This window comes from Thalassophryne amazonica, chromosome 23 (genome assembly GCF_902500255.1).
Source record: "Thalassophryne amazonica chromosome 23, fThaAma1.1, whole genome shotgun sequence".
Taxonomy (NCBI): domain Eukaryota; kingdom Metazoa; phylum Chordata; class Actinopteri; order Batrachoidiformes; family Batrachoididae; genus Thalassophryne; species Thalassophryne amazonica.
This window is the reverse complement of record NC_047125.1, coordinates 19,229,062-19,255,681: the sequence shown is the minus strand read 5'-3', so window position 1 is coordinate 19,255,681 and position 26,620 is coordinate 19,229,062. Positions and strand designations below refer to the sequence as shown.

The window sequence follows — 26,620 nt, the reverse complement described above, 5'->3', positions numbered from 1 at the left end:
CCTCGAGAGCCACCTTCCTGACACTCTTAGTTGTCTCCCTGCTCCAACACACCTGAATCCAATGAAAGGCTCATTAAAAGTCTGCTAACGAGTCTTTCATTGGATTCAGGTGTATTGGAGCAGGGAGACAACTAAGAGTGTCAGCAAGGTGGCTCTCCAGGACCGAACTTGGCCACCCCTGGTTTACACTGAACATTGTTGCATCACCACAGTATGGTTGACTGACAGGCCTGGAAAATGCTAATCATAGTTAGCATATGCACCCATGCTAACAATGCTAATGACAGTTAGCATGGTGGTGAAGTTTAACCTAGGCAGTTCTATTAACTATGGTTTCTATCTCTTGATAATTTATGTAAATGAAATCCAAGACATATTGGATTTGATATTTTTTGATATCTGCTAGCACTCCACCAGATGCAGACGTAGTAAACGTGCCCCCAGCAGTTAGCGCTAAGATAAATGGTTAGTGTGACCACAGCTGACAGAACTATGGTTAGTCTGGCTACATATCTGTCATTGTCGTGTTGTGGAAGATTGCCTCTTGATCAATTCCCTGACAGGATGGTGGACACAGCAGAAATCTACATCCAAGTTTGATCGAGAGATGCCTGCACATGGGTTTCTTTAATGTGGGAATGTCATTACATGTTGAGAAACACACGCCCTTAGCCAAGACCAAGTCCTATTTTTCTAGGATCGACCTTGAGAAGCTTATCCATGCCTTTGTAACAAGTAGGTTAGGTTATTGTAACTCTCTGTATGTTGGTTGGAACCAGTCCACTCTCAACCGCCTTTAGCTCATTCAAGATGCTGCTGCTCATCTTCTCGTGGGCAAGAAAAAGTGCGACCACATCACGCCAGTCTTGGCCTCCCTCCACAGCATTGATTTTATACTTCTCTTAATTGTTTTTAAAGCCCTTAATGGCCTGGCCCCTGTGTACCTCTCAAGCTTCTGCTTCATTACACCCCAACCAGAGCTTAAAGGTCTTCTGACCAAGTGTTGTTGGAGGTGCCCAACACCAGATTAAAGACTAGAGGTAACAGGGCCTTTGCGGCGGCTACCCCCAGGCTTTGGAACAGTCTCCCCTTCCATATTAGATCATCCCTAACCCTAGAGACTTTTAAATCCTCCCTAAAAACCCACTTCTTCTCCCTAGTGTTTCCTAAATGAGTAAATGCATCTCTGTTTTGTTCCTTTTATTGCCTGCTGTAATTTTATTATTATTTTAAATTTATTTTATTTACTTATTATTGGGTGTAGCCTGGTGCCCACTTTTTGTTCAGCACTTTGATTAACTGCTGTCCTTGTAAATGTGCTTTACAAATAAAGGTTGAGTTGACAGATCCATAGGCTGGTCCAATGGCTGGGAAGTCACAGATGATCGGGCTTTAAGGATCTGCTGCAGCCTTCATCCGCCTTCACAACCATTGGGTTATAAGTCATAACCCCCTCCACCAAATCCGCCATAGAAGACTTCTTTTTTCACCAGTAGCCCTTTAGCCGTCTCATGTTCGGGGTTGCTGTTGGAACTTCATGGTACCGTAGTGGCCACAGGGCACACAAGGTGACCTTTCATCCATTATCCAGGTGTAATGATGCGGATGAGGGCTTGAATTTTGAAAACATCTGGCTTCATATTCTCGAGAACAAAATGACAGTAGAAAATTCTAGTAGTGCTTAAATGTTTTTAAAAAGTCAAAGGAAAATTCACCTTTTAAAGTCTGAAAGCAGGCATCACTGTTCAATACCTTTATGACTGATTGTAATTCATTCACCATTCAGCGAGATGTCTTGTTTTACAAATCTTTTGTAAATTTCCACCTCAATAATTACATTGTTCTCTGCATAATATTCATTTCATTGCAGTGACACTCAGGTTGCTTTTCTGTGAAAGCTGTGGATAGCAATTAAAGTAGAACAAATTATATTCCGGTTAAACAAGTTGATGTGTGTGTGCTGCACAATTGACAGTGCAGTGCAAAATAATATGCGGTGACAAAATGAGTGCACAAAAAGAATCAAGCAAATGTCAAAATTAGACACAATGGTCTCCTTCCTGGGCAACAGTTTAAATATAATTGCTAAGAATTATTTTGGAAATGGCTATAATCATCATATTTACTCAGGAAATGGTTGCAATGGACTTAAGTACAGTTGGAAATAACGATAATGAAGATATATGCCACAGAATCTGAGAATAATATGAAATATCCTGAAGAACACTGTTTTTCCAAGTTGGGTTCGGATTCAAATGTGAGTCTTGGGGAAATTAAAACAAACCACAGAACTCTTCTGCAGAATTTGTTGTATAAATGTGTTGTGAAACCCTCAAGAGTGTGCTGTAGTGTAAAGTTGTCTCGAGTGAATGCTATAAACTACGAGGCTAGAATAGCTTAAATAATACAATGTGTATAATAATCCTCAACTTAGTTTTGGTTTCCAGCAATAATTAATTTTGACAACTTGGTTCCTCTTTAGAAGCAGTTACAGAACTTTTGCTGAACAAAGCAGTTAGTAGGGGTTTCTCTTCCAAAGCACTGCGAACATTCCAAGCTAGCCATGTGGTTGAGGATTCTATTAACAGTTTGCAGGAATATGGAAATATTCATGCAATTTCCAGGAGTTTGATTTCTGTTGACACAAGCTGACTTAATGTAAATTTCATACATCTACGTTTGGTTTTCAAAGAAATGTTCTCAGTGGGCCCATGCAGGTTTTTGGTAGTACTGATAACCTTTGATCTATCAACATAAGATTGGGTCATGATTCCTCTCAAGACTCTTAGGAAGACCCAACTCAAACCAGGTCTAGTAATAGGAATCCTCATGGGCAGGTACTATTTTATTACTATGATTCTGAGGTGTGTATGTCAAATTTCCGAGTGGATCCAAGTCAGCGTTGTGAGATGATGGTTTTTGACGCAATTGTTAACTCTTAGGTGCAGGAAAAATGGAAATGTGAGGGATTCTAAAGTAAATACTTCTTCTGCTACATCCAATAATGAGTTTTTTGAGAATTATTGGATTTGCGTTAGATGTTTAACAACAGGTCTAAGACATTAACCATAGATGACATAAAATCCTGCACATATGATCACAATAACCACATTTGGTGCTTTCTTTAAGACGGCCCATCATTAGGCAAACATGGCAATGTCTTTGATGACCATGAGTTCGCTGCCTTTACCAATCAAAATATTGCTTGAGGGGGAACTTCTGTTATGAGACTCTGTGCTACACAACAGTCAGGAAGGGTAGACTGTTGATTTAGAAGTTCGAGAAACACAGCTCTTGAATAGTGTCTAAACTTGGGATTTGAAAATCTGTTTGCCACAAAATGATTTAATATTCTTTTACACTATATGGATGGGTTTTGTCAATTTTTCCTGTGTTTTCTATGGGCAAAAACTGAGGTACACCATCTGTATTGTAAGTCCAACACCGTAAGACCATAAATGCAGTTTCCACCAAGATCTGAAGTTTGATGGCTGGATTTAGAATCCTGAATGCTCACATGGGATGCACCAATTTCGTTGCTTGCCTTGGGTATTTGGTGTGAGTACAGCGTTGTGTTACTGTACTCGCATTACTTATGGTAAAGTGAGTGTGTAGTGTGGGAAATAATTCAGTGGTTTTGGCATATTGCAGAATAAAGATGTTGAAAGTAAAGAAGATTGCAACTTTTGCTCTGCAAACTCATCAACCGGTGAAAATGTAGCTCAAGCAAAACAAGCTGTTTTAACAAAGATGTACAACAAAGTGAAAATAAAGTTACTCTGGCAAACCTGATGTCTTGAACATCTGCATGATGGAGTACTTGGAAATCTAACATGGAGTTGAGAGTGACTCGAATGGAAAATTTATGTCATCACTTTCCACATAGAATACTCATATGGGTGTCTTCTACTTTTGGAGCAAGCGGGGTACTTAATGATGAGCACCTATGTGCTGGATCATGCCCAAAGAAATGAGCCACACAATGTTGGTTACATTGCCTCACTATGCAAATGGTGATCCTTACCTTAGTTTCCCAAAGTTACTGTTTTTTGAGAGTCTTTCCAGTCGTACTCAAGAATGCTTTGGAGACAGAGCACCAAAGAGATGTATTTGTCACCATGGTTAGAATCCAAGTCTCACAAGGTGCATCAAGACTTGGACCTTCATTCTCCTGCATCCCTACTGCTTGCTACCATACATCATGGAATCACAGTGGCAGGTTGTCCTGTCATACCTTGACGATTTAACCAGCATATGCCCAGCATATTAAAAACACTCGACATATGCGGACATATGTCTAAAAAGTTATGGGTAAGCCTTTTTTTATGTTAAGAGCACATTGAAGCACACTGATATACGTCTTAATATGCCAAGTACCTCAAAAAATTTTAGACATGCACAATATTTTCAACGTATACTAGCGTATAACTCATGCGTCCGACACTACCTCCATTGATGCTGTCCATTGATTGGCTGAAAGCTGCAGATCTCATGCGAACAGACTGTTTCAAATATTAAAACCATTCACACAAGGAGTAAATATAAAGTCTTAAACTTACCTGTTCATTTCAGTCTGATTCATCATCACATCCTGATGAAAATGTATCCACATAAAGTGTCCTGATTTTGGAAAACGACATCTGAAAATACTTTAGTTCTTTGTTGTGGCTGAAGAAACGTAACATTTTACAGCAAGTCCCTCTGTGGGTTTCTGCATCAGGTGCATTTGTCAGCCTGAGGATGCCGGTGTTATGGTCTGGTCAGTCCCACCCATCTGACTGATCAGACTGTGACTTGCGCTTAAAAGTTGAAAGTTACAGCGCTTCATTCATTCAGAACAGCATTTACCACAGCCGTCAGATGACTCATCAGTAGTCTGCACACGATGAAAATAAATCCCGTGATCCACCAAGAAAACAATAAAATAAAATGTTAAATTTTTCCGTTTTGCCCCAGTGTGGAGTGCAGACGTCATGCGACCGCGTATGTGCGCTATAGATGAGGTGCTTGTCAATATTTAAGTGTTCCACTTGCCAAACAGAAGGGTTCTGCCAGTGGTAGAAACGCAAACCAAGCCAGACTTAACTATTCTGACCGGCACTACATCGTGCAGTACCAACCCGAACCACTCTGTGGAAATGGGGCAGTCAGCATTTGCTGACTAAATCGTCAAGGTGTGACAGCTGCTTAACATATTAGACGTATGCCAGCATTTTTAATACAATCGGCATATGCTGGCTAAATCATAAAGGTGTGACAAGACCCCTAGTGAAAGAAGTGAGTCAGGATCAGAGCCTGAGAGGTTTGTTAAGAAAGTGAGGGGGGTGTTGTATGAATATAATTAAAACATCAAATGTGGCAGCTGCTGACCAGCTGCTGAGTTCTGACCCAGAAACCCATATAGAATTTACCTGTTTGATCTAAATAACCCAGTCAGCGCTGCCTTGAGACCTTTAGCTTGCTGTACTGTTATCTGTTGGCTGTTTGTGTTTGTCTCTGTGCAGAATCCACTTACATTTTGAAGCACAAATTTAATTTGCAACACTAAATATTGTAAAACAGGTGCTGACAAGCACATACACCATGGGATAAATGAACTACTAGCTTTTAAATAAAAGTTACTTTCATTTTTGTCTGTCGGGTTTTATGAACTGGAGTCTCTTGGGGAGGATAAAATCACAGACATGACATTTTCAGGGGTGTATTGTTTCCCTGGTATAAGATTGATGTGCTGCTAATGAGTTCTGTGTTAAGGGTTACATTTAACAATTCATACTTCTGACAACGAACCCCACCCCTGAAAATGTCTAAAGCAGTGATTTTTAGGAATTAAGCCGATACTAAAATGTGGTTTAATTTACGAGAACAGTGGACTCACAGTTCCATGAATTAGCATTTTTGTGTTGATTTATTCATTGTCAAGCACGGTTATAAAGAACTTGGATCTAAATTGTTGTCCTGTTTGCCAGAGGTTTCCACAAAAATGTACTTTTAAAGTAACAAATGATTGTGCAGTAGAAAGCCAGCTTTTGTGCAGCTTGAATTCCACTGACCTGGATATCCAAGTATTGTCAACTTTTATTAACTCATCCATCCAAACTGGTGGGATTAAATGGTCAAAACCAAAATCTGGTTGGGCTAAATCTTCGTAAATCCTTGTAATTCCTGGAAAATGCTGCATGTCAGGGATTTTGGCAATTACTGAAATGATTTCACTCAGCAGTACTACTGAATTTGTTAATTTGGTGATCATGAGGAATTTGGCATTGATGATTATGATTGGCTTTGTAGAGTAAAGTGGCCGTGAAAAGCCTCTGACTTTTACGTTTTTAATTTTGTCATCAAATCAAGGTGAACTATAACGTATTTTTTCATACAATTTTCGAAAAAAAATGACATATATATATATATATATATATATATATATATATATATATATATACGATTGTGTATGTATTGACAATTTCATTCAGAATCTGGTTTCTTGCAAACTGTCGTGTCTTCCTCCAGTGTTGTCATGCATATTGATGCATTCCTGTGACTATATGTTCACTGGCATTTTATGAGGTTCACCTTGCTAGTATCAAGTTGGACCTTCTTTTGCCTTAATTCGTCATGGCATAGATTCGCCAAGGCGTTGGTCCATATTGACATGGTAACATCATGCAGTTGCCCATTCAACCAGTCTGCCCATTCCCCTCTGTCCTCTGACATCAACGAGGGATTTTCATCAAAACAACTGCCGCTTACTGGATATCTTCTCTTTTTTTGACCATTCTCTGTAAACACTAGAGATGACTGTGTATGAAAATCCCAGTCGATCCACAGTTTCTGAAACTCTTAGACCTGCCAGTCTGGCACATTGACACATTCAAAGTTATTTAAATCCCCTTTCTTCCAAGTTTTGATGCTCGTTTTGAACTTCAGCAAGTTGTCTTCACCACATCTAGATGCATAAATGCATTCAGTTGCTGCCATATGCTGATGAGCGATGTGTGTTAACAAGAAATTGAACAGGTGTACCTAATAAAGTGGCTGTGAGGGTATATCGAGGCAAACTTCCCTGGCTGTTGAAAAGTTTTACCACAGCATAATGCTGTCACCACTAATCTTCATTGTTGGGATTGTCTGTATGCCAGGCAGGTTTGGTTTACACCACACAATGCCTAATCTAATGTCCCAAAATCTCAGCTGTGGACTTAGAGACCCTTTGGCCTTCTGGTTGTAGTGCCCTGCATGTCCTTCTGGCAAATTACCTCTGGTATCAGTTTTGTCAACCAGACAGCTGTGAATCCTGATGCAACCCTGCAACAATTGTTGCATGAACAGCCTCTGCACTTGGAGCCACCAAAGCATGAAACTCCTTCGAGTTGTCATGGGAATCTTGGTGAATTTTTTTGTCTTTCTCCATGTAATGTGGAGTTGCATCAAGAAAGACATCTGGCGTAACCAAATCCATACCAGATCCACTGTGGTGGCCCCGAGCAGAAAGGGAGCATCTAAAAGAAGTCGATGTTGTTCTGATTGTACAATTCTTTTATATTTCTAGACATGTTGAGTCTTTTGGCAGCTGAACATCTTAAGAATCAAACTACATTTTAGTGTCAGTCATCTATTCAGTCTTCAGTGTTAAATCAACCATATCTGAATCAAAAGCCACCAAATGGAGATCACATCGGTTTTTCCAAAACCCTGCCATTGGGAGTATTGTACCACCATGACATTACATGCAAATATTTATAGCAAACACTGTATCTTTATGGCTTGTGTGTAAACAGCAAGTGTGGCATGTGGCATATCTGGTATCCTGGAATTCCTGATCCTGATTGTTGACAATTCGGCATGACGGCAAAGGGAAAAATTGTCAGAAAATGAACCGTGAACAATGTGTAGATAAATGAACGCAACGTCAAAACTTTATATGTTTGTACGACGCTTATTTCCTTGTTTGTTGTGCAGAATTTCAAGTTTGGTTCTGTAACACACACAAGTTGAGTCAATCCTCTTTTCTTTTTTTGTGTGTGTCTGTGTATATATGCGAGTGTCTTAGCTCAAAAGGTGCAGCTGGGTTTGTTCAGAATTATCCAAACCACTTCTCTTTAAACCTGATTTACTATGAATGTTGGACGCTATACCCGGTTTGCTGTTTTTGGCAAACTGAGCAATCGCTGTATTTCTTTATGCAAGAGGGTTTGAGTGGTCTGATTATGTATATTGAGCTCTGAAACAATGCTGGTATTGTAAATGAGGCTTGGTACAGTTTGCGCCCATTGATTTGGAGGAAAATGAAATTGAGCAGAGGTGCAGCGTTGTCAGCTGGTCGGAGCCAATCAATATTTTCCCGATGATGGTTCGTGGCAACGTGCAATTTCAATATATAAACAAGACATGTCTCATGCCAGGCAGTGCAGAGCTGAAATCATGTTGTTATGAACATCTTGATCTCAAAAACTAGACAGCCGTTACTTGATCCAGTTCATTTTACAGTGCTGCCAATTTCAAGGGATTTCGTCAAGTAAAATACTTTTAAAATCACCTCTTCTATTGGTATTTTGCACAAACAGCATTCTATGGATTAAGTCAAAACCCTTTATTTAGTTTTCCACAAAAACTGCAGTCTTAACTTTGATTCTTGAGATTGCTGGTTTGTGACAACTACTACTCTTCAGAGGGTACATTGACCTTTCCTGGTAATTGCTTACATTTTTGCCAGTTGCTTGACCGCATGAAGTTGTAATTTTGTGGACCCAATGATAATTTTGTCTGTTGCCACACAGTAACTTTGGTGCTTTAACCCAATTGTTTCTCCTGTGGCTTCCATTCTATAGAGCATTGAGAAGAATATCTCAAAGGGATAGGCAGATTTCAACCAGGTTTTGGGAAATATGAATTCTGAGTGATTTTTACCAATTGCCTCTACCAACTGATGCAAGTGTGTGCATTAGAGGTGTCTATTTTTAAAATGTAATGGATTGGATTTTAATGAAATTTTATTGGGAGATTGTCTTTGGATTCTGGGTTTTCTTCCCAAGCTTGTAATCCTTTGTCACATTTGTGACTTGTGACATCAAAAAAATAAATAAATAAATAAATAAAAAACATCTAATTTTGAAATTTACTTTACTTTTTAACTTTTTGGTCCTTCTTCTTCTTACGTCGCTTGTTTCTAAATTTGTACAGGGTTGGTGGTGGGGGGGACTCCAATGTCCAGCAGTTTGTTTGTGGACTTTAGTTTCTTGCTCAAGAATACATTGAATCTCATCCACAACTGTAACTAAAACTTCAATCCTACAGTTTATGGATGACCCGTGATCGAGAAGATTTCTAATTTGGATTCAATGATTGAGATCTGGTGATGACTCTCGGGCTAGTTGTCAGCATCAGTCAAATCAAGATTGCAGTACTTCAAAAAGACAGACATGAGGCTCACCAAGTATGAGGACCTCAATCATGATGATGCTTGGTCACTTTGAAATAATTGCTTAGATTTTTGAAGTACATATATTTTTATTGAATAAAATATTTATTTTGGTTAGTTGAAAAGGCATAGGCTGAAGATAAAGCTTGTTGTGCATCCCCTTCAACAAAGTCATATTGCTGAGTACATTCACCACCAAATGACACCATTTAAAAATCCATTATGCAACGCCACTTGAAGGTCGCGTTTGTTCCATCTCTCTAAAAATACTTTCACAAACTACAAACTGATTGAGACTGTTTGGTTCTAAAGCACTTTGGACTTGTTCATAAAGGTTTGAGAATAAGTCTGCAATAGTTGACTATATTTGTGGAATTCTGTGCCTTGTTCTTTGTTTTCTTTTTGAAGATGCCACTTTGTTTGAGACACCATAAGTTAAAAAAGACCAATAACAATTTTAAGCATGATTATTGTTGCCCTGACAGGCATCCTGACATCCCTCCTGACATCCCTCAGCTCCCAGTTGGAATCCTATTTCTCCATACTTAGTTCTTATTCTTAATTTATGCTTTTGGTTTTGTTTAAAAACCAAAATTTACAGGGTTTTTTGTTGGAATGTACTCTTCATAATCATGTGTCTTGTACTGGTAGAGTTGCATTGTATGACTTCCCCTTCCAGTCTATAATCAGAATGAAAAATATTATGAAGAATCTTGTTAATCATGATGATATCTGAAAATAATGTTGAGTATTTTGTCTGGACCACCAACTCACATATGCTGCCCATTTGCTTCTCAACAGCCATAAAAAAACATGCCACTAAATCAGGAGGATGTCGTATCGCCACACAAAATATTCCTCTCTGGTCAGTGTCGAGTGTCTTTCAATGACACTTTACAGTGAGCAATAATGAAGCGGCCGCCAAATGCAGTAAACCGCTTTCTGGTTCTTTTAAAATCCGAAAAACAAACCTACGGAGAAACCAGGGTTGATGTGAACCGTAATAAACTGAGAATCAAACTCCACCTGTGGTTTCATACTTTATGTTGTGCCTGGACCCATTGCTGGCAGGGCTTGACATTATTCTGGAAACTGTCCAGAGGAGCAGAGTTCGGAGGCTGAAGCCGAGCCAAACAGTGGGATCAAATTAAGGACCAAGCATCATACAAAGAGTTGTGCAATATAATCTTGCAGTTTGCACCCAAATAACATGTGGGGTGTCATAAATCACCGAAATATTGTGTAAAACCCAGTTCTTTTTATTTTCTTGCTCATACACCATTGTAATGTTTGTGCAGAGACTGCTGAAAGGCTAGCAAACGAAGTTGTCGTATCAACACAAATGAAATGGAGATGATTATGTCCCATTTGGAATGGGGTGGGAGGTCTGGGTATTGGAATTTTACCGTTAGTATGGACCGAGGGGTTTAGTTCTATGTTTGGACCTGTTTATCTATCAGCACTCTTTCAGAAATACAAAAATATCCACTTATTCAAAATTTCATGTTTGTGCCCTTTGGAGAACAGTGTCTTTTTTGCGCGTGTTTGCACTTAAACTTTAAAAAAATTATTCATTTATTTATTTTTAAGGATGCTGAATCGCCGTTTTTTTTCAAATTTATAATCTCATGGAATCATCATATAGCCAAGTTTTGCATCTTTGATGAACATTAAGTGTGTAGTTTTTGTAAACTGCTCGCAACTGCATGACTGTGATTAGGTTAAACTTTGGTGATAATGTTGGTCCTGGGGGAATCTTGTGCATTGGCTCAGCTTGGGTGCCAAAATTGGTGGTGCATCCAAAATGGTGAAAAATGTTTGTTTTTTTAACCCCAGTACATTTTGAAAGTACATCTAATAATGGCAAATGTTAGCCCTAAATTTTTAGGATTCTGGTTGTGAAAATTCAGCATACACTAGTCCACACAGAGGTGAAGTTGTGTTCCAGGATTCAAGGAGATACTTAATGACTCCCTATGCTGCCTACAGCTGCCCCATGGATCCTTGCTTTCCCCATACTTTAGAATTTGGAGTCGTAATTTTAGAGCCGGTTCCAGAAGCTCCCCTATTCTGCCTCTTCTACCACGTCTTTGAGAATCATTCTCAGCTTCAAACCTGATCCCAGGAGACTTTAGGAAGCACCAGATGGATGTTCCATTGGAAAGATAAGCACCCTCCACCCTGTTGAACAGCGATGAACCAGAACATGATATCTGTCCGTAAGTTGGTTGTGGTGATCTTCTGCTGGAACTTCTATCAAGGGGTTGGTAAGGTTGGACCTTACCCATATGAGGTGTGTTGAGGTGACTTTGTGATCTGACACTATATAAATAAACTGAATTGAATTGAATTGAAGGTCAGCTCTCATATTCTATTTGCCTCCAGGTAATGAGAGAATCTTTAATCATGTTGCTACTCTATGTGTCACCCCCTTGCATGACAAAGTTTGAAGACCAATAACTTCTGGGATTCTAGTACGATTGTGACAAAACTCAAATATGTACTTACCCATCCTATAGCAGACCACTGTACCAAAATGTGAGAGACCACAAAGATCAGCTCCAGAGCCCTCAGTCTTAAGGTGCCTTGACACTTGTATGAATTTGATCCGTGCACTGGTACGCAATCTGCCATGCAGGAGAGTAAACTCATTGTAAACCATTGTAAACTGTGCGCAGCTTTATGCAAGTGCACAAAGACAATTTTGAAATGTTCAAAATCTGTCATGCATTAATTATGTGAACTTCACATGAACATGGCACAAACAATTAAAAAAACATGAGTGCGAGTGACTGTGTCAGCGCGTCACAGTGCAACTCATCTGAACGATTATATTGAGATGTTAAATCTAACATGAACATACTTTTATAGCTACTCATAAGAAGGAATGAACATGCAACTGTTTTACCAAGCCATTACAATATAAACATTACAAATAATTAGCTTTTAAACTGCAGATGAAATGGTCCTCTGTGATTCCTGGAAGAAATCATACGCAGCATCCAGTGCACAAAGCACAGCATCCAACTGGGAACACAGCGGGTGGCGTTGTCAAGACAAATTGCACAGGAGTGTGGAGCCAAAATGCATGCAAGTGTCAAGGCACCTTTACAAATATACAAAGAAAAAGTTTATGCCCATTACGTTTGGATGCATTTTCTGTGGTGCAAACCCAAACTGGGAAGATTTCAATTTGGTTCCAAAGGCCATGTTGTTGGTGTGTAGGCACTGGCATGTTTAAAGTTGAATGCAAATTCCAGTTTCTTTTTACAGATACACAGTTTCAACACATTAGCCATAGAAGCACAGTCAACAGTTCTTCTTTAGCCCATGTGCGACTGTGTTATTCAAGTTCCACTTGAATTTCCAACAAGTCTGAAAGTCATCACCTTACTCTCCTTCCAAAGTGTGAATGCACACACTTTAAGGGCAGAGAGCAAACAAATGCCAGTGGCAGGAAATTTCTTTCCAGGAGCTGCAAAGATGGGACGAAAGAGTTTATCGTAGCTCCAGAGACTTATTTATTTAGCTTTCAACCGCCATGCAATGCAATACAACCCAAGTCTTGAAAGTGTAAAACTTGGCAAAGCGTGTAATTGTTTTACTGTTCCAGCTGTGCTTTAGCAGATTGATCGTTGACAGGAAAATGGGAAACAGGGGGAAAACAACTAGATAAACAAATTAAAAAGCAGGTCATCCAAGCCTAAAGGAAAAACACCAAACTAAAAAAAAGAAGAAGAAATGAACAAGGATAAAGCTCACTTTTGTGGCAAGTCTGCATGCGTTTCCATTTTCTACCTCAGTTTATATGTAAATAAAGCCTAAATACTTAATGATCCTTGAGATTTTGAGGTATTCGTAGCGCAGGGGCAACATTTTTTCCCCCTGTGTCTTCCTCATCCTATGTAAGGTGGTTTGACTTGAACATAAGGACAACCTGAAACTCTTGAACCTTACACAAGCAAAAAGACAGTCAAATTACCAATTAAAACATGCGTATTCTTCTGTTCGCAGGACCTCCGGGAAAGCGAGGAAGACGAGGCCGCGATGGAGAACCTGGTATGTCCATTTATTTTTGTATACTTGTGGTCAAAGATCACGCTAGACTCAACTGAGGAATGTTTAAGGAATAATCCAGTCAAGCATCAGCAAATTGCACTGCATTTAAACTCATGTAAAAGTGCACTGTGTATATCTCTGGAGGCCAAAATAGGTTAGATGTGCAATTTGTAGCCCAGTGGTTTCGCTTGGATGCAATTGTTTCAACTTGAGTTGCTATAGAAACACAAGATTTTCACAGTAAAAGCTGGATGATGATGATTGGCTCTGTAATTTCAGACACCGTGATGATGTACTTGCATTCAACTTTGGCATATAAGGGACCACAGTTTGTGACGTTTACGATTTAAATGATGGAGATTGATGAGTATTTCCCTGAAGTACCACGTTGCTGCGTACTTTTGGAGATATCCCCTCAGCACCATGCCATCTCCAACCTTGTGTGGTTTCGGACTCTCTGAATGTTTTTGTAATGACTCGAGTGTCCATTCTGTCACTAACCCTGTTAAGACTGAACTTAAAGGGCATATCGCCCTACAGCCAACACTATCTTTAATATATATATGTGTGTGTGTGTGTGCTAGATTATGAATTATTACTTCCAACTCTTTAATTTGTCCACAAAAAACACAGATGTTAAAAATTTGAACAAATCTAAAATGGGAAGTACAAAGTTAACTGAATGTAAAGTTAACGAAAAAGCTAACTTAATCTAACACTGAACATAAATCCAACTAAAATGCTGTCCAAATCTAAAATTGAGCATAAAGCAAACTAAAAAGGCAACCTAATCTAAAAGCGAACATGAAGCTAACAGCTGACTCAATCTAAAAAGGAACATAACGCTAACTAAGAAGCTAAGTTAATGTAAAAGTGAGCATGAAGCTAACTCATATGTTTATGCAACATAAAGCTAGCTAATAAGCTAACACTGAATATAAAGTTAACAAAAAAGCAAACTTGATCCAAAACTGAACATAAAGTTAACTCAACATAAAGCTAACTAAAAAGCTAACTGAACATAACGCTAATTAAAAAGCTAATTTAATCTAAAACTGAACTTGAAGCTAACTCCAGTACAAACTAACTTAATATTATGCAAAACCTCCTGATGAACAGCTTATTGAATATGAAACAAACGGATACAAAATAAACTGAAAATAAAGTTAATTGAATATCAAAGTAACAAACTTGTGTAAATCCAACAAATTGTAAAAATTAATTAATTAATGTAAGAACTAATTGGTTGGAAAACAAATGGAATTTATAATGGAGGGTTTACTCAGTCTTAACTTGAATATAAAAGTAAACAACTAATTATAAAACTATTTTACAAGTTGTAATGTGTTTAGGCCACCTCCAATTAAACCACATCTGTTCTTTTTCTCACAAACCCTGACTCGGTACACTTGGACCCCAGCCAAGAACATATGTTGCAAAAAAACAAAATTAAAAGTGAGGTAGTGCAGAAAGGCAGCGTGAGAAACAAACAGGTACGTGAGAATTTAATTGCATTCGTAATCCAACGTCATTTGCCGACAACCTTTTGACAATGTGCTAAATCAATTTCAATTCAAATTTGTGGCCGTGTCGTGTGTTTTTGGGTTTTGAGTGTACAAGTCATGGATCAGTGTTTTGTGACTGCCTCACTTTAGATCTTTGAGATTTTTCTTCATGCTGAAGTTCCCCAGACCGAAACTCAGAGAAGATTGAAGAAGAAAATTCAAATGAGATATCAAATGACAGACAGAAACCGGTACAATGTTCTGCTTGGCTGCAGATCTGAGATACTGCAGCTTTTGTTTATTCAATGCTTAACTTTCCAACGAACGCACGCAGTGCCAGGGTATTTCAAGATTTTGGGTTGCGCTTACTGACTAGCTGGAGCAAATGTCGAGAATGGGAGCGCTTCCTGCTCACAAGTCTATTGGAAACGCACAGTCGTACCCAGTCACACAATCTGAGCTGGCAAACGACTTGTTAATAAAGACCAACTGCAACAATGGTGCTTTTGTCGCTTACTTTATGACGGCGTGAATCAGAACTGAACCACAGTGGATTATTCCAGTAATTGACTTCAATTTTGACACTTTTCAAAAAAAAAAAAGACATAAATAGGTCATTCGTAAGCACCTGATGAACTCTGTTACATTTCTGAAATTGTGGATAATGTGACACTTTCAAGCACCCTTTATTGGTATGCTAATGAAGGGCCAAGGTCATACTCCTGCCCCCCCTTCCAGGCCACTTTACTGTAATTTACTTTGTACTATCCTTTATTTGAAAATAAAACCTCATGTTTGAATATATTGAAGCATTCTCAGATAAAAGTGAATCCTTTCAATACTCAAGGTTTTGCTTATGATTGATGAAAGACAAGAACAATGAGTCATCATGTTATATTTCGTATGTTCCATGGTATACTGCTTATATTTGCTTGCATTTGCACTTTTATCCCCATCAAAAAAAGGCTCAAGGTCTTACTCCTTAGTTCAACCTTGAGCAAGTAAAGTTAACATGCATGAAATGTATAATTATGTACCTACAATATATGACTGTTCTGTTTTATTCCATTGTACAAGTATTTTTTTTTTTTTACCTTCAACATCTTGTTCAAGAAATGGCTTGAGGTCTTACTCTTAAGATTGAGCTAATGCAGGAACAGCTAATGTACATCAAAAATACAATCATGAAACTGTTGCACCATGTAATGACATTGTTTTATTTTGTTGTGATAGTTTGTTGCACATTTTTTTAACTTCAAAATTTTGTTGCAAAAAAAAAGGTTGAAGGTCTTACTCTTGAATTTGACCAGGTTCAAAAAAGGTTACCTTACATAAAATTACATTTAGTTTTATTCCATTGTACAAGTTGTATCTTGTATATATTTAACTTTTTAAAAAACAGCATAAAAAAGGCTCAAGGTCTTACTTCTGACATTACTTAGTGCACCTTGTACAAGCATGACATACATGAAAAATACAATTATGAACATATCATTTAGATAGAACTGTATTGATCCCTTGGGAAGACTCACTCAGGGAAATTGAGGTTCCAGCAGCATTGTATAGCAGCACGCAGGGTAAGAAGCACACAAAGCATCAAAAGTGAAAGTTAAAAAAGGCAATACAGTTACATTCTTTTATTCTATAGTGCTTGTATCTTTCATATTTTTTTTTAAGTTGTCATGTTGACAGTCCAAGAAAGATTAATATCCCCAAGAAATTAACATCCAAAGTGCAGTTCCTCAAAATTCAACACAATCTGTAACACGCATGTCTTCACATTGTTGCAAAAATATCCAGCATATATGACATACTTTCTGGTTTCTCTTTGATTGAATATAATTCTCAATTCTGTCACTTCAATTGCTGTAAATGTGATTCTGCACATGACCATGCAATTATAGTTCAGTTACGTTTGCTACAATTACTGCTTGAATAGGATGGCAAGCAAAAAAGATGAATGGCAACACCCACAGAAACATTCAAAGCAAATTCTTGAAATGGCACCATGCTGCATTATTGGAATCTTCTGTCAAAATGTGTGTTCTCGCCCAACACATAATTTATGCGACAGAAATTCGGTGAAAGTCAGCCGTTGATGGGCAGAGGCATTCTGCATTCTGCACCGTAAGCCTTCTGCAAGTCTAATTTTCCTCTTTTAACTTTTCAGCACGAGTGAATGTTGAGGGAATGCATGTTTAATTCATTGCTTTGAACCCAAAGTAACGAAGCCGCCGCAAGTTTCCCCACAAACTGGTTCTGAGGCATTCTGAGCTGCACGGACGCGGCAGGAAGCTTTCAACCAGGCTTGGCCGCAGCCGACTGAGAGAACAAATAGGAAACAGCACAGTGATATTTACCTACGCTTGAACCGTGAATGGAATACTTCATTAAAAGTCTCTGGTTTGTTTAATGGTAACTCATGGAAAGGAAAATTGTGGACGACAGATTTTAGAATGAAAAACATTTTGGTTGTCTCAAACTGGCCTAGGAAATAGTCCCTGCTGGAAAGTGTTAAACATTTCCTGCCATACTTTCCTTATGTGAAGAAGAACGAATGCTTGGTATATAAGTGGTTATTTTGAAACCTGTGTGGGCATGGCCATGAATTAATTTTGATCATAGTCGTTTCAGGCTTTCAAGCATTTTGAAACACTGAATTATTTTCTGAAGAAATTGTTAAATAAAATGGAAATGAAACAGTTGTTTCAGAAAGTGATTCAGTCTTTTGAAAAGTTCCTACTGCTATATGAATCAATTACTTCAGAAATTGATTCACAGTTTTGAAAAGCTCTGTCTGCTATATTAATCAATTGTTTAAAACAATTGCTCACTGTTTTAGAATGGTTCAATAAAATGTAAATGAAACAGTTGTTTCAGAGAATGTTTCACTGTTTTGAAAAGCTCCATCTGTTATATTAATCATTTCAAAAAATGATTCACGGCTTTGAAAGGCTTCCACTACTATTTGAATCAACTGCTGCAGAAAATGATTGACTTTTTAGAATGGTTCAATAAAATGTAAATGAAACAATTGTTTCCGAAAATGTTCCTCGGTTTTGAATAGCGTCAGCTGCTATATAAATGAATTGCTTCAGAAAACGATTCACTGTTTCGAAAAGCTGCAACTGCTGTATTAATCAATTGTTTTAAAAATTATTCACTGTTTTAAATGGTTTAATCAAATGTAAATGTACGGAAGCGTATTGCATTCACTGAATAAAAAAATTTAGACCGCTGAACTCGTAATCACGAGTAAAGATCTCGTAATAACGAGCTCTCTTCTCGTAATTACGAGATCAGGCTTTTTTTGTTTTTGTTTTTTTTGCTGTTTTTTGCAATTGCTTAGATATAGAAGATATAATTACGAGATCAAGATCTCGTAATTATATCTTTTCTCATAATTGAGAACTTTTCTTGTAATTATGAGATCAGCGGTTTAATTTCTTTTTAATCCAGTGAATGCAATACACTTCCGTACAAATGAAACAATTGCTTCAGAAAATGTTTCACTGTTTTGAAAAGCTCCAGCTGCTATATGAATCAATTGCTTCAGAAAAGGATTCACTATTTTAGAATAGTTCTGTTGCATTTTAACAAAACAATCATTTCAGAAAATGTTTCACTGTTGCTTCGGAAAATGATTCACAGCTTCGGGCATTTTAAATACATGAAGCGGTTGCAAGTCTCATATGTTGATTGAGGGCAAATGGTTTCACATTTTATCCTATTTTTGATATTTTTCACCTTTTCGTTGTAACTTTAGGCTGTCAGTTTCAGTCATTAGTAATCTTTGAACACATCTGTGTCTTTGTGGTTGTTATGTGCATTTCAACACGCTGCACTCTTTTCATTTATTTTTTAAAAATTTGCAAGTTGAGCACCTTTTCCTGAGCCGTTTGACAAAATTGCCACAAGTCTAAAAATGCACCGTTGGAGCAGCAGTGTTCAACGTTAAGTGGTCGACTGAAACTCTGTGATCCATAAAACCAGCTCACAGAAGTGTTGCCCAGTGAGCCTTTGGCACACGCTTCCTTAAATGCCCCAGCTGCAGGAGCGATTTGCACTTTCTTTCTGGTCATGAAGAACAGTTCAAGGACATAACAGTTGAAAGAAAGGAAAAAAAACAAAGATTATTTTTTACCAGCTGGGTTCCTTTTTAATAAAAACATAAAGACTTAAAATGATTTGCAGGGTTCTGGGGAGTCCTGGGGTGCACTGGCACACAGTCCTTTTGAGCAACAGTAATTAGACGGGGTGACATCTCACAAAAAAAAAAAAAAAAAAATTAACAAGTATACAGACCGCTTTCAAATGCAACATATGATCACCAGGCTTGTCTTCAGTGATGAATACATGAAAAATGCTGAGATATCAACAAAATTAGCTTGTAGTACTGATGCCGTAGCCCCCCCCCTTCCAAAAAAAAAAAAAAAAATAACGCAACAGCGATGAGCAAAATTTAACAAAGTATAAAAACAGGAATCAAAGTTTTCTGGGAATTACCAGATTTCCAGATGTGGAGACTATTGCCATTTATACTGGGTGTTATGTTAGCTTGGCATGTTTTATTGCTTCAACAAAATGCTCACTGCTGCTAGCATACATAACTACGCTAAAGGCGTGGTCACATTAATTGCAATCAACCGCGATCAACCGAGGTAATGTGATTACTTGCTAGGCTAGGCTAGGCCAAATAGACCTGAAGTCTATTTTATTCAAGTACTGAACAAGGCTACACGGCATCTGCCAATCAGAGGGCATGGGTAGCAAAATGTCAGCTGGTTGTTCACTGGAACAAAATAATTCAAGATGGCGGAAAAGTCTTCGAAACAGCTGTTTCTGTGTATATCTAATATTTCTCATATGTTTTATAAAAGCTAGCGAGTAATAAAGGCTTCTAAAACTAACGATGATTGATAACACATGTGAAGTGATTTACCAGCCAACTTAGCGAAATGTAGCGGGCACAAGAGACGAAGCCAACTGTGCATCGCTGACATTTGTAGCTAAAGCCCTGTTTACACATAGACGGTAAGAGCTCCTGGAAGCGTCCCGGAAGAGTTTTTGGCCAGCTTAAGGATCACACGCCGTTGTTAACGCCGGCACTAGGGGGCGTGGCTTAGTTCTGGCTTTACCGGGAATCGTCGAAAAAATTATTCAACATGTCGAATAATTCCGGGAGCGCTCCCGGAGAATTCGCGTGATGACAGACAACGCGAACAGCGACATTTGATACTTTTTAATCGCCGTTTCATCCTGCCCCTTCCTGTAGTGCCGCAGTTTACACCGCCATAATTGGCGGCCGGTGTTGTATCCCTAATCAACGGCGTGTAAAATGGCGATAGAGCCCACATTGCGTCCTCAAGGGTGTTATAACCGGCGACAGATGCAGACAAAACGGCGGCACTAGCGGACAGTATGCCATTCTAAAAGCCACCTCCCGGTTAACGGCGTTCCAAACGGCCGATAGGCGGCGGTCAATATAAAAACGCTAGCGCGCTGCATGCAGGCCTCTCACTCGCGGCCAGCTCCAGATATTTTTGCAGAGAAGCTCCAGTATGCCTCTTAAAAGAAAATTGGCAGCGGCAAGGACTTACCAAGAGGTCTGGTTCAGAAGCAGAGGGTAGCCCTGTGGTGGAGACGGAGCAACACGTTGAGGAGGGGAAAAGGAAGGAGAAGAAAAGGCTGAGTATGATTTCCCTCCCCCTGCAGTGACAGAGGCATGTATTCCTGCTGCTTCAGCCTATTATACTCTGGGGGCGGTGCCTATATGCAAAAGTTCCTGGAGTAACGCAGGATTTGCCTGGATAAATCCAGCGGTACACAGGGCATTATCGGCGGCAGCAGAACACCGCCGTTCTCACGTGCGTCTTAACCTGCGATTGTAAAGGATAGAACTGGGTATTAACCCCCATTGCCTGACATGTGCCGGATGCTACGGCGTCAAAACGCCGCTTTATTCGGCGGATTTAGCAGCATTTTATCCGCGTATTTGCGGCTAGTACGGCAGTCAAAACGCCGGCGAAATGCTCTGCCCCTTTCCACCGCGAAAACATGCGGAACTACCACGAACTTCGGTCTACGTACTACCCGCCGACAAAACCGTCTATGTGTAAACGGGGCTAAATGTAAACGTAGCTTAACTGTGAGTTTAGCATTCATTGCATATGTTCATGCTAACCTTGGTCAGTGTGACCATGTTTGCTACAAGGGCACTACATATGCTAATGCTAACTGCTGTTAGAATTTAATTTGGGCAGCAGGATAGCACTCTTGTCATGCAGCAAGACAGTCTGGTGTTTGATTCCACCTATATCCAGTTCCTATCTGTGTGGAGTTTTGATACGCGCTCTCGAAAGGAAAGGAAATGCTAGCAGTGAGCACTAATCATATCCTCAACACATTGATTGCATCAATTGGAGTCAGAAAAATAAGTGTGGTGAAGTTAACTTTTTTTATGATATGAATATCTAAAATGAATGTTATGTATGCTTTTGCTGATTGTTGGTGAAAATCCATTGACCACAAATTTTTTTTTCCCTCTTTTTTTCAGGCCCTCCTGTAAGTATGCCTTCTTCATATATTCTCCATGTTAAGGTAAAGTCTCCAACACGCAAAGCACACATAAGAATGGATTATAGTTACTGTAGGAATTTTTGGGGGGAATTTGCTTTAAAACAAACAATTTTCAAAAACATATGAAACAATAAAAAATATTGTAGCGAAAATTGGAAAGCAAGCTAACACAAAGTTTTTATAACGTGTCAAAGAAATTTGACCAAAATTGACTACGATACTCTTTGCAATTTGACTATACAATTAAAATAATCCCTTCATCCCTGCCTTTTCCCCCCAAGTTGTGACTCTTTGCCTGTCATCTGGGCACTCTGGTTTCTAATATGCTTGCTACCAGCCTCCTTCCCGCCCAGCTCCCTGCACCCAAAGGGATTATCTCACCTCATTTGGCTGCCGGCTGATCACAGTTTCATTCCCTTTCAATGGAAAACTTCAGAGCTTCCCACAAGATGAAGACAGAACCATACACACGAGCACTGGTGCTTGTGACAGTTAACCGGGTCAACCACGCACTGTGTGTGTGTGTGTGTTGTGTTAAAATTATTTATAGTCGGAAGGCAAGTGTGATTGAAAAGGTATAAAAGCGTGTGCCGACTGAGCTGTAAAAGTTGTAAGTTAATCCTCCGAGCCCTCGCAGACACCCGCTGCCGGGGTTGTGGACCGTAAGTGTGTGCAGGTGGTCTTTCTTCTCAGCTTCTCTTGCCGAGCTTTGCGTCTGACAAATAAAATCCAACTCTGAGATGTCTTGAGTGGAGCACGATGCGCACAACCTGTTGTGTGAAATGTTTGTAATGCACAAGAATGTGCTCGAAAAGCTATGGGATTCTTGATACGTGGTATTTGGGCAAGGTGTAGTTTAGCCATTTAAATGACGGGAAATATGTGACGAGGCCTGCAGTTCTAACCAGCAAACCATTTTCTCATGAAGTCATTGTTGGAGGTAGAAGGTGCTCTAAGTGTTTTTTTTTTTTTTTTTTTTTGGAGTTCTGCTTTTGCTACAAAGAAAGCGGTAAAGTCTCACTTCCACTTACCCAGAAGGTCATGGTTTGAAATCTTGTTCATACCTTGGAGGGGCTGGGAGGCCATCTGGTGTTTCCGTGGAGCCCATAATGTTGTCCAATGTGACATCACCGGGAGGTTGTCCAAAAGCACCAAGGTTATTTTAGTCATACTGTGGCCAAGCTACGGTTGTTTTTGCATGTCACGTGGTATCAGTTCAGTGTGGTGTCATCAAACTGTGCTAGATCGCATTCCTGGGCAACGGTGATATTTGTACACCAGTTTATCTCTGGTCCAGACATTAATGTCCAGAATGCATTTCTGTGAAAAGGAGAGGATTTATGTTGTGAAACTTAAGTTTCAATATTGATACTTGGAAAGGTTTATTCTTCACAACATCATGGGACGGACAAAGATTGGGGTTCAGAGTAGAGAGCTGCATTGGAATACACAAATCTGGCATGAGTGGGCGGTCAGAACTTCGCTGCGGCCAGATAAAAACAAATCACTGCGTTAACAGAAGCGATAGGATGACTCAGTCAACAAAGGAGAATGGTGTAAAGTATGCTGTGTCCACACGCTAATTTCTGCTTAAATAGAACATCTTTCACTTAGCAAGAGCAGCGGACATAACAGGAGCAAACAGGTACACATACAGAGAGAGAGACGCAGACATAGTGCAGCGAGTTACTGTAGCAACACTGCATGCCCATATATGGCACACACATGAAACTGTCTTTAAAATGAAATAAAACCAACCAAATAGCAATATTCCTGACCAGTGCATCAAAAGACATACAGGCCAGGAAATTGAAACAAACAACCCTATGAATCTCTTTATTAAGAGCCTAAATAATGTGTTTTCTCTCTCAAGATGGGAGGAGACACAAAATGAATGCATGTCTAGCACTGTGCAGGCATAAATTCTCAGCATTTCACGGGTGCAGGTGGGACTGAACAGGTACATTGCGGGAATGGGCAATAATGTAACACATGTTGCAGGTGCGGGTGGTAATGGTCCGAAATTCAGCGGGAGTGGGATAAAGAATTTAGTCCTGTGCAGGGCTCAAATTCAAAGTGTTCTGTCATGGTTTTGCGCAAAGTCTGCAGATACAACTGACACTTGGCATATGAAACAGAAATTAGTCAGGTAAGCGCAATTTGTAGAAATGCGACACTGTGAACTATTTTTTGGAAAATGGTGAGCTACGGCTGGCCATTTTCAATTTCAAGTGAAAGTTTGACTTTCATTGGTTTTGCAAGAACATATACAGTAAGGCTGTAGTTCAACCTTGATTCTAATCCAATTACATTTTTTTCCGCAAATCCAGTTGGTTAATCGTGTGAGATTTTAGACTGTATAATATTGGGGTAACAGTAGCAAAATATTTGACCGTTTCACATTTGGATCTATTACTCTGCGCCCTGACCAGTGTTCTGATGAGATGTCATTCCTGTTGAATATCATTCCTGTATTCCGCGCAACTGTGGATGTATTGTCGGGACACAGAACTGTCGATTTATGCGATGACACGCACGACAGAACACGGGCTGCGTGAGCTGCTAGCTGTTAGCGCTGTTAGTTGAGAGCGAGAGAAAGTCGCGTACCACCGCTGCTGAAATGGGTGAATTTAAACTACCGTGCGAAAGTATCGATGTGGATTCTGATACAGAATTACCGTTTCACATTTGATGGAGTTTCACATTTGGTGGATTACTCCACGCCCTGACCGCTGTTGGAGCGACGCTTCCTCACAGTAAGCCTTGCTGACCAAATTACCTACAGAAAAATAAACCGTGCAAGCAATAGAATTGGATTAAAATGGGAATAACCCCCTTGTGTCCGATGATTTGCGGATGTTCATGCTGTTATATGGTTGCAAATATCCGTAAAGCTCAATTTCAATTTATTTTTCAATTTATTTCCTTTATATAGCGCCAAATCACAACAGAGTTGCCTCAAGGTGCTTCACACAGGTAAGGTCTAACCTTACCACCCCCCAGAGCAACAGTGGTAAGGAAAAACTCCCTCTAAGGAAGAAACCTCAAGCAGACCAGACTCAAAGGGGTGACCCTCTGCTTGGGCCATGCTACAGAATATACAATTTCCGCTCAATTTCTGATCGTCTAACCAGCAGAAGTCCGCAAATCATCAGACACAACAGGGTTATTCCCTAACTGAGGCACCCTCGAGTGTCTTGTTTCTTCTGGCTTTCAGTGGATAGAATGAAATTTAAATGAACCAGCTGCTTTTTCCTCTCAATTCATATTTGTCTGACTTTTCGGCACATTTTTGTTTTTGTTAAGCTGGTAGTAATAATGACGCTTGGTGCATGGTACACCGCAATCTGGAATTTTTGGGTCTCAGTGTCCGATTAAGTTCACACAATGTATAAAAATGTACTTTTTTAAGAAAAATGATAAAGCTCTAAATGGAAAAACCAGCAAACGGTAACTTACGGATGTAGTTGAATAAGCTTGTTTTTGGCACCATGGCAAAGAGATGCTAGGAGCTATGATTTTGTTGCAAAGTTTGGAATCTGTGTCTGAATGGACCTTCTGCACCCTTTTATGTTCAAGTGGTGCACAGAGGAAATGTTGAGTTTCCTTTCAATATTAGACTCAAAATAATGGTTAATTTGCAAAACAGACTGAAATCTGGTTGAATTTTATTGAAGAAAATTTTTTTCCCAGACTGCAGTGCCCTGACAATGAGTCACTCAACTGTCAACAAAGTTGGTTCAGAATTTTAAGAGAATACACCCCCCACCGCCACCACCACCGCTACACCCACCATGCTAAATTCTTTAAAAAAAAATGGTGGTAAGTGATCTCATGTGGTTTAAGATGTGCCGTGCCAACCCAGGTGTCAGCAGAGGATGCGCAGCGATGAATATTCACCAGCTCCCTTTTTAACTCTGGGAACCTTCACGGAAATTGTTCACAGTCCTCTGAGCCAAACAAACCAACTGGGGAAGTCATTACAGATCTCTGCGACTTATCGTTAGTCAGCCACTGATGAACAGGCGGGGGACCTGCGGTTGCGGAGACAGAGACGAGATCTCCTCAATCAGAACTCATCAAAAGAGAACTTCACTGGTGGCACATGATGGCTTTGGAAATGGAAAATCGATTTGCTTTGTTTTGCTTCTTTTTTTCCCTGCTACTTGAACTTGTGCGTCGGCCTCACGTGGGATCGCTGGGTCAGCTGTGATGTGTGGGTATCTCTTCTCCCCCTCACATGGAATGTCGGGTCAAAGCGGTACCTTTGAATTTACGAGAAGAGCGAATCGCCCGAAGCCAGAGAAATGTTTTCTGGTGTACATAAAGGTGACATAAGGGTAGCCGCGGTGAAGTTTTTAACTTTTTTTTCTCTCATCTTCCTGCTGGCCTTCAGGGGCGATTAGTGTTCAGGCACCCACAACTATTCGTGCACGCCATTTAGCGCCAGTCAAGCGAGAAACAGCGTAGAACACCACGTGGCGACTGGACGTTTTGAACACAGACTGTCTGCCGTTACAAATTAAAATGATTCAGACACAGAAAGAAACTAGACCACTGTGAAATACAGTCATGGGGGGAGGGGGAGATTTGAAAACTCCAGCTGAGCGCTGCACGTGCTCAGTCAGAACACCAATTAGGTAACTACGTTTCGGTTAATAGATATGCAAGGTTGCTTTTGCCTGGTTTTGACAAGTTTCCACCTCCCTGCTTCACCGCAGCGCGGCTGAGGTTCCAACAACGCAGGTCGAGGATGATCTGTCACAGCCTATGAATTATGCAGTTGCAGCGCACGGATTAGTGGCATGTGGGGGGGTGAAGCTGAGGAGCCCTGGCACCCGCTACCCTTCATCTTTCATCTTCTTCTATGCACTGCAGTTCCTACACCTGTTAATAAAACATATTCCAGCTGGACTTTGATCACTTTGCCCCCAAGAAGACTGAGTCGGTACCATATATATCAAAAAATAAAAAGAAGAGGAGCGCCCCCACCGCCCCCTTGCATGCATAGAAGATGCCAAACGTGGCGCTCGGTGAAGGTTTGCAGCGACCAAAACGC

At 39.8% G+C, this 26,620-nt stretch overlaps 1 protein-coding gene across 7 annotated transcripts in view; it reads left to right on the top strand.

Moving 5' to 3' along the window:
- The window catches only part of LOC117504540 (collagen alpha-1(XXV) chain), a 245,334-nt gene that overhangs the window by 112,230 nt on the left and 106,484 nt on the right, over positions 1–26,620 (top strand). For all 7 annotated transcript variants that reach the window (XM_034163992.1, XM_034163990.1, XM_034163987.1 and 4 more), the window contains exons 3-4: positions 13,433–13,477; positions 21,539–21,546. In XM_034163992.1, coding sequence (XP_034019883.1) covers positions 13,433–13,477; positions 21,539–21,546 — 53 coding nt within the window. The remainder of the gene's footprint in view (positions 1–13,432; positions 13,478–21,538; positions 21,547–26,620) is intronic.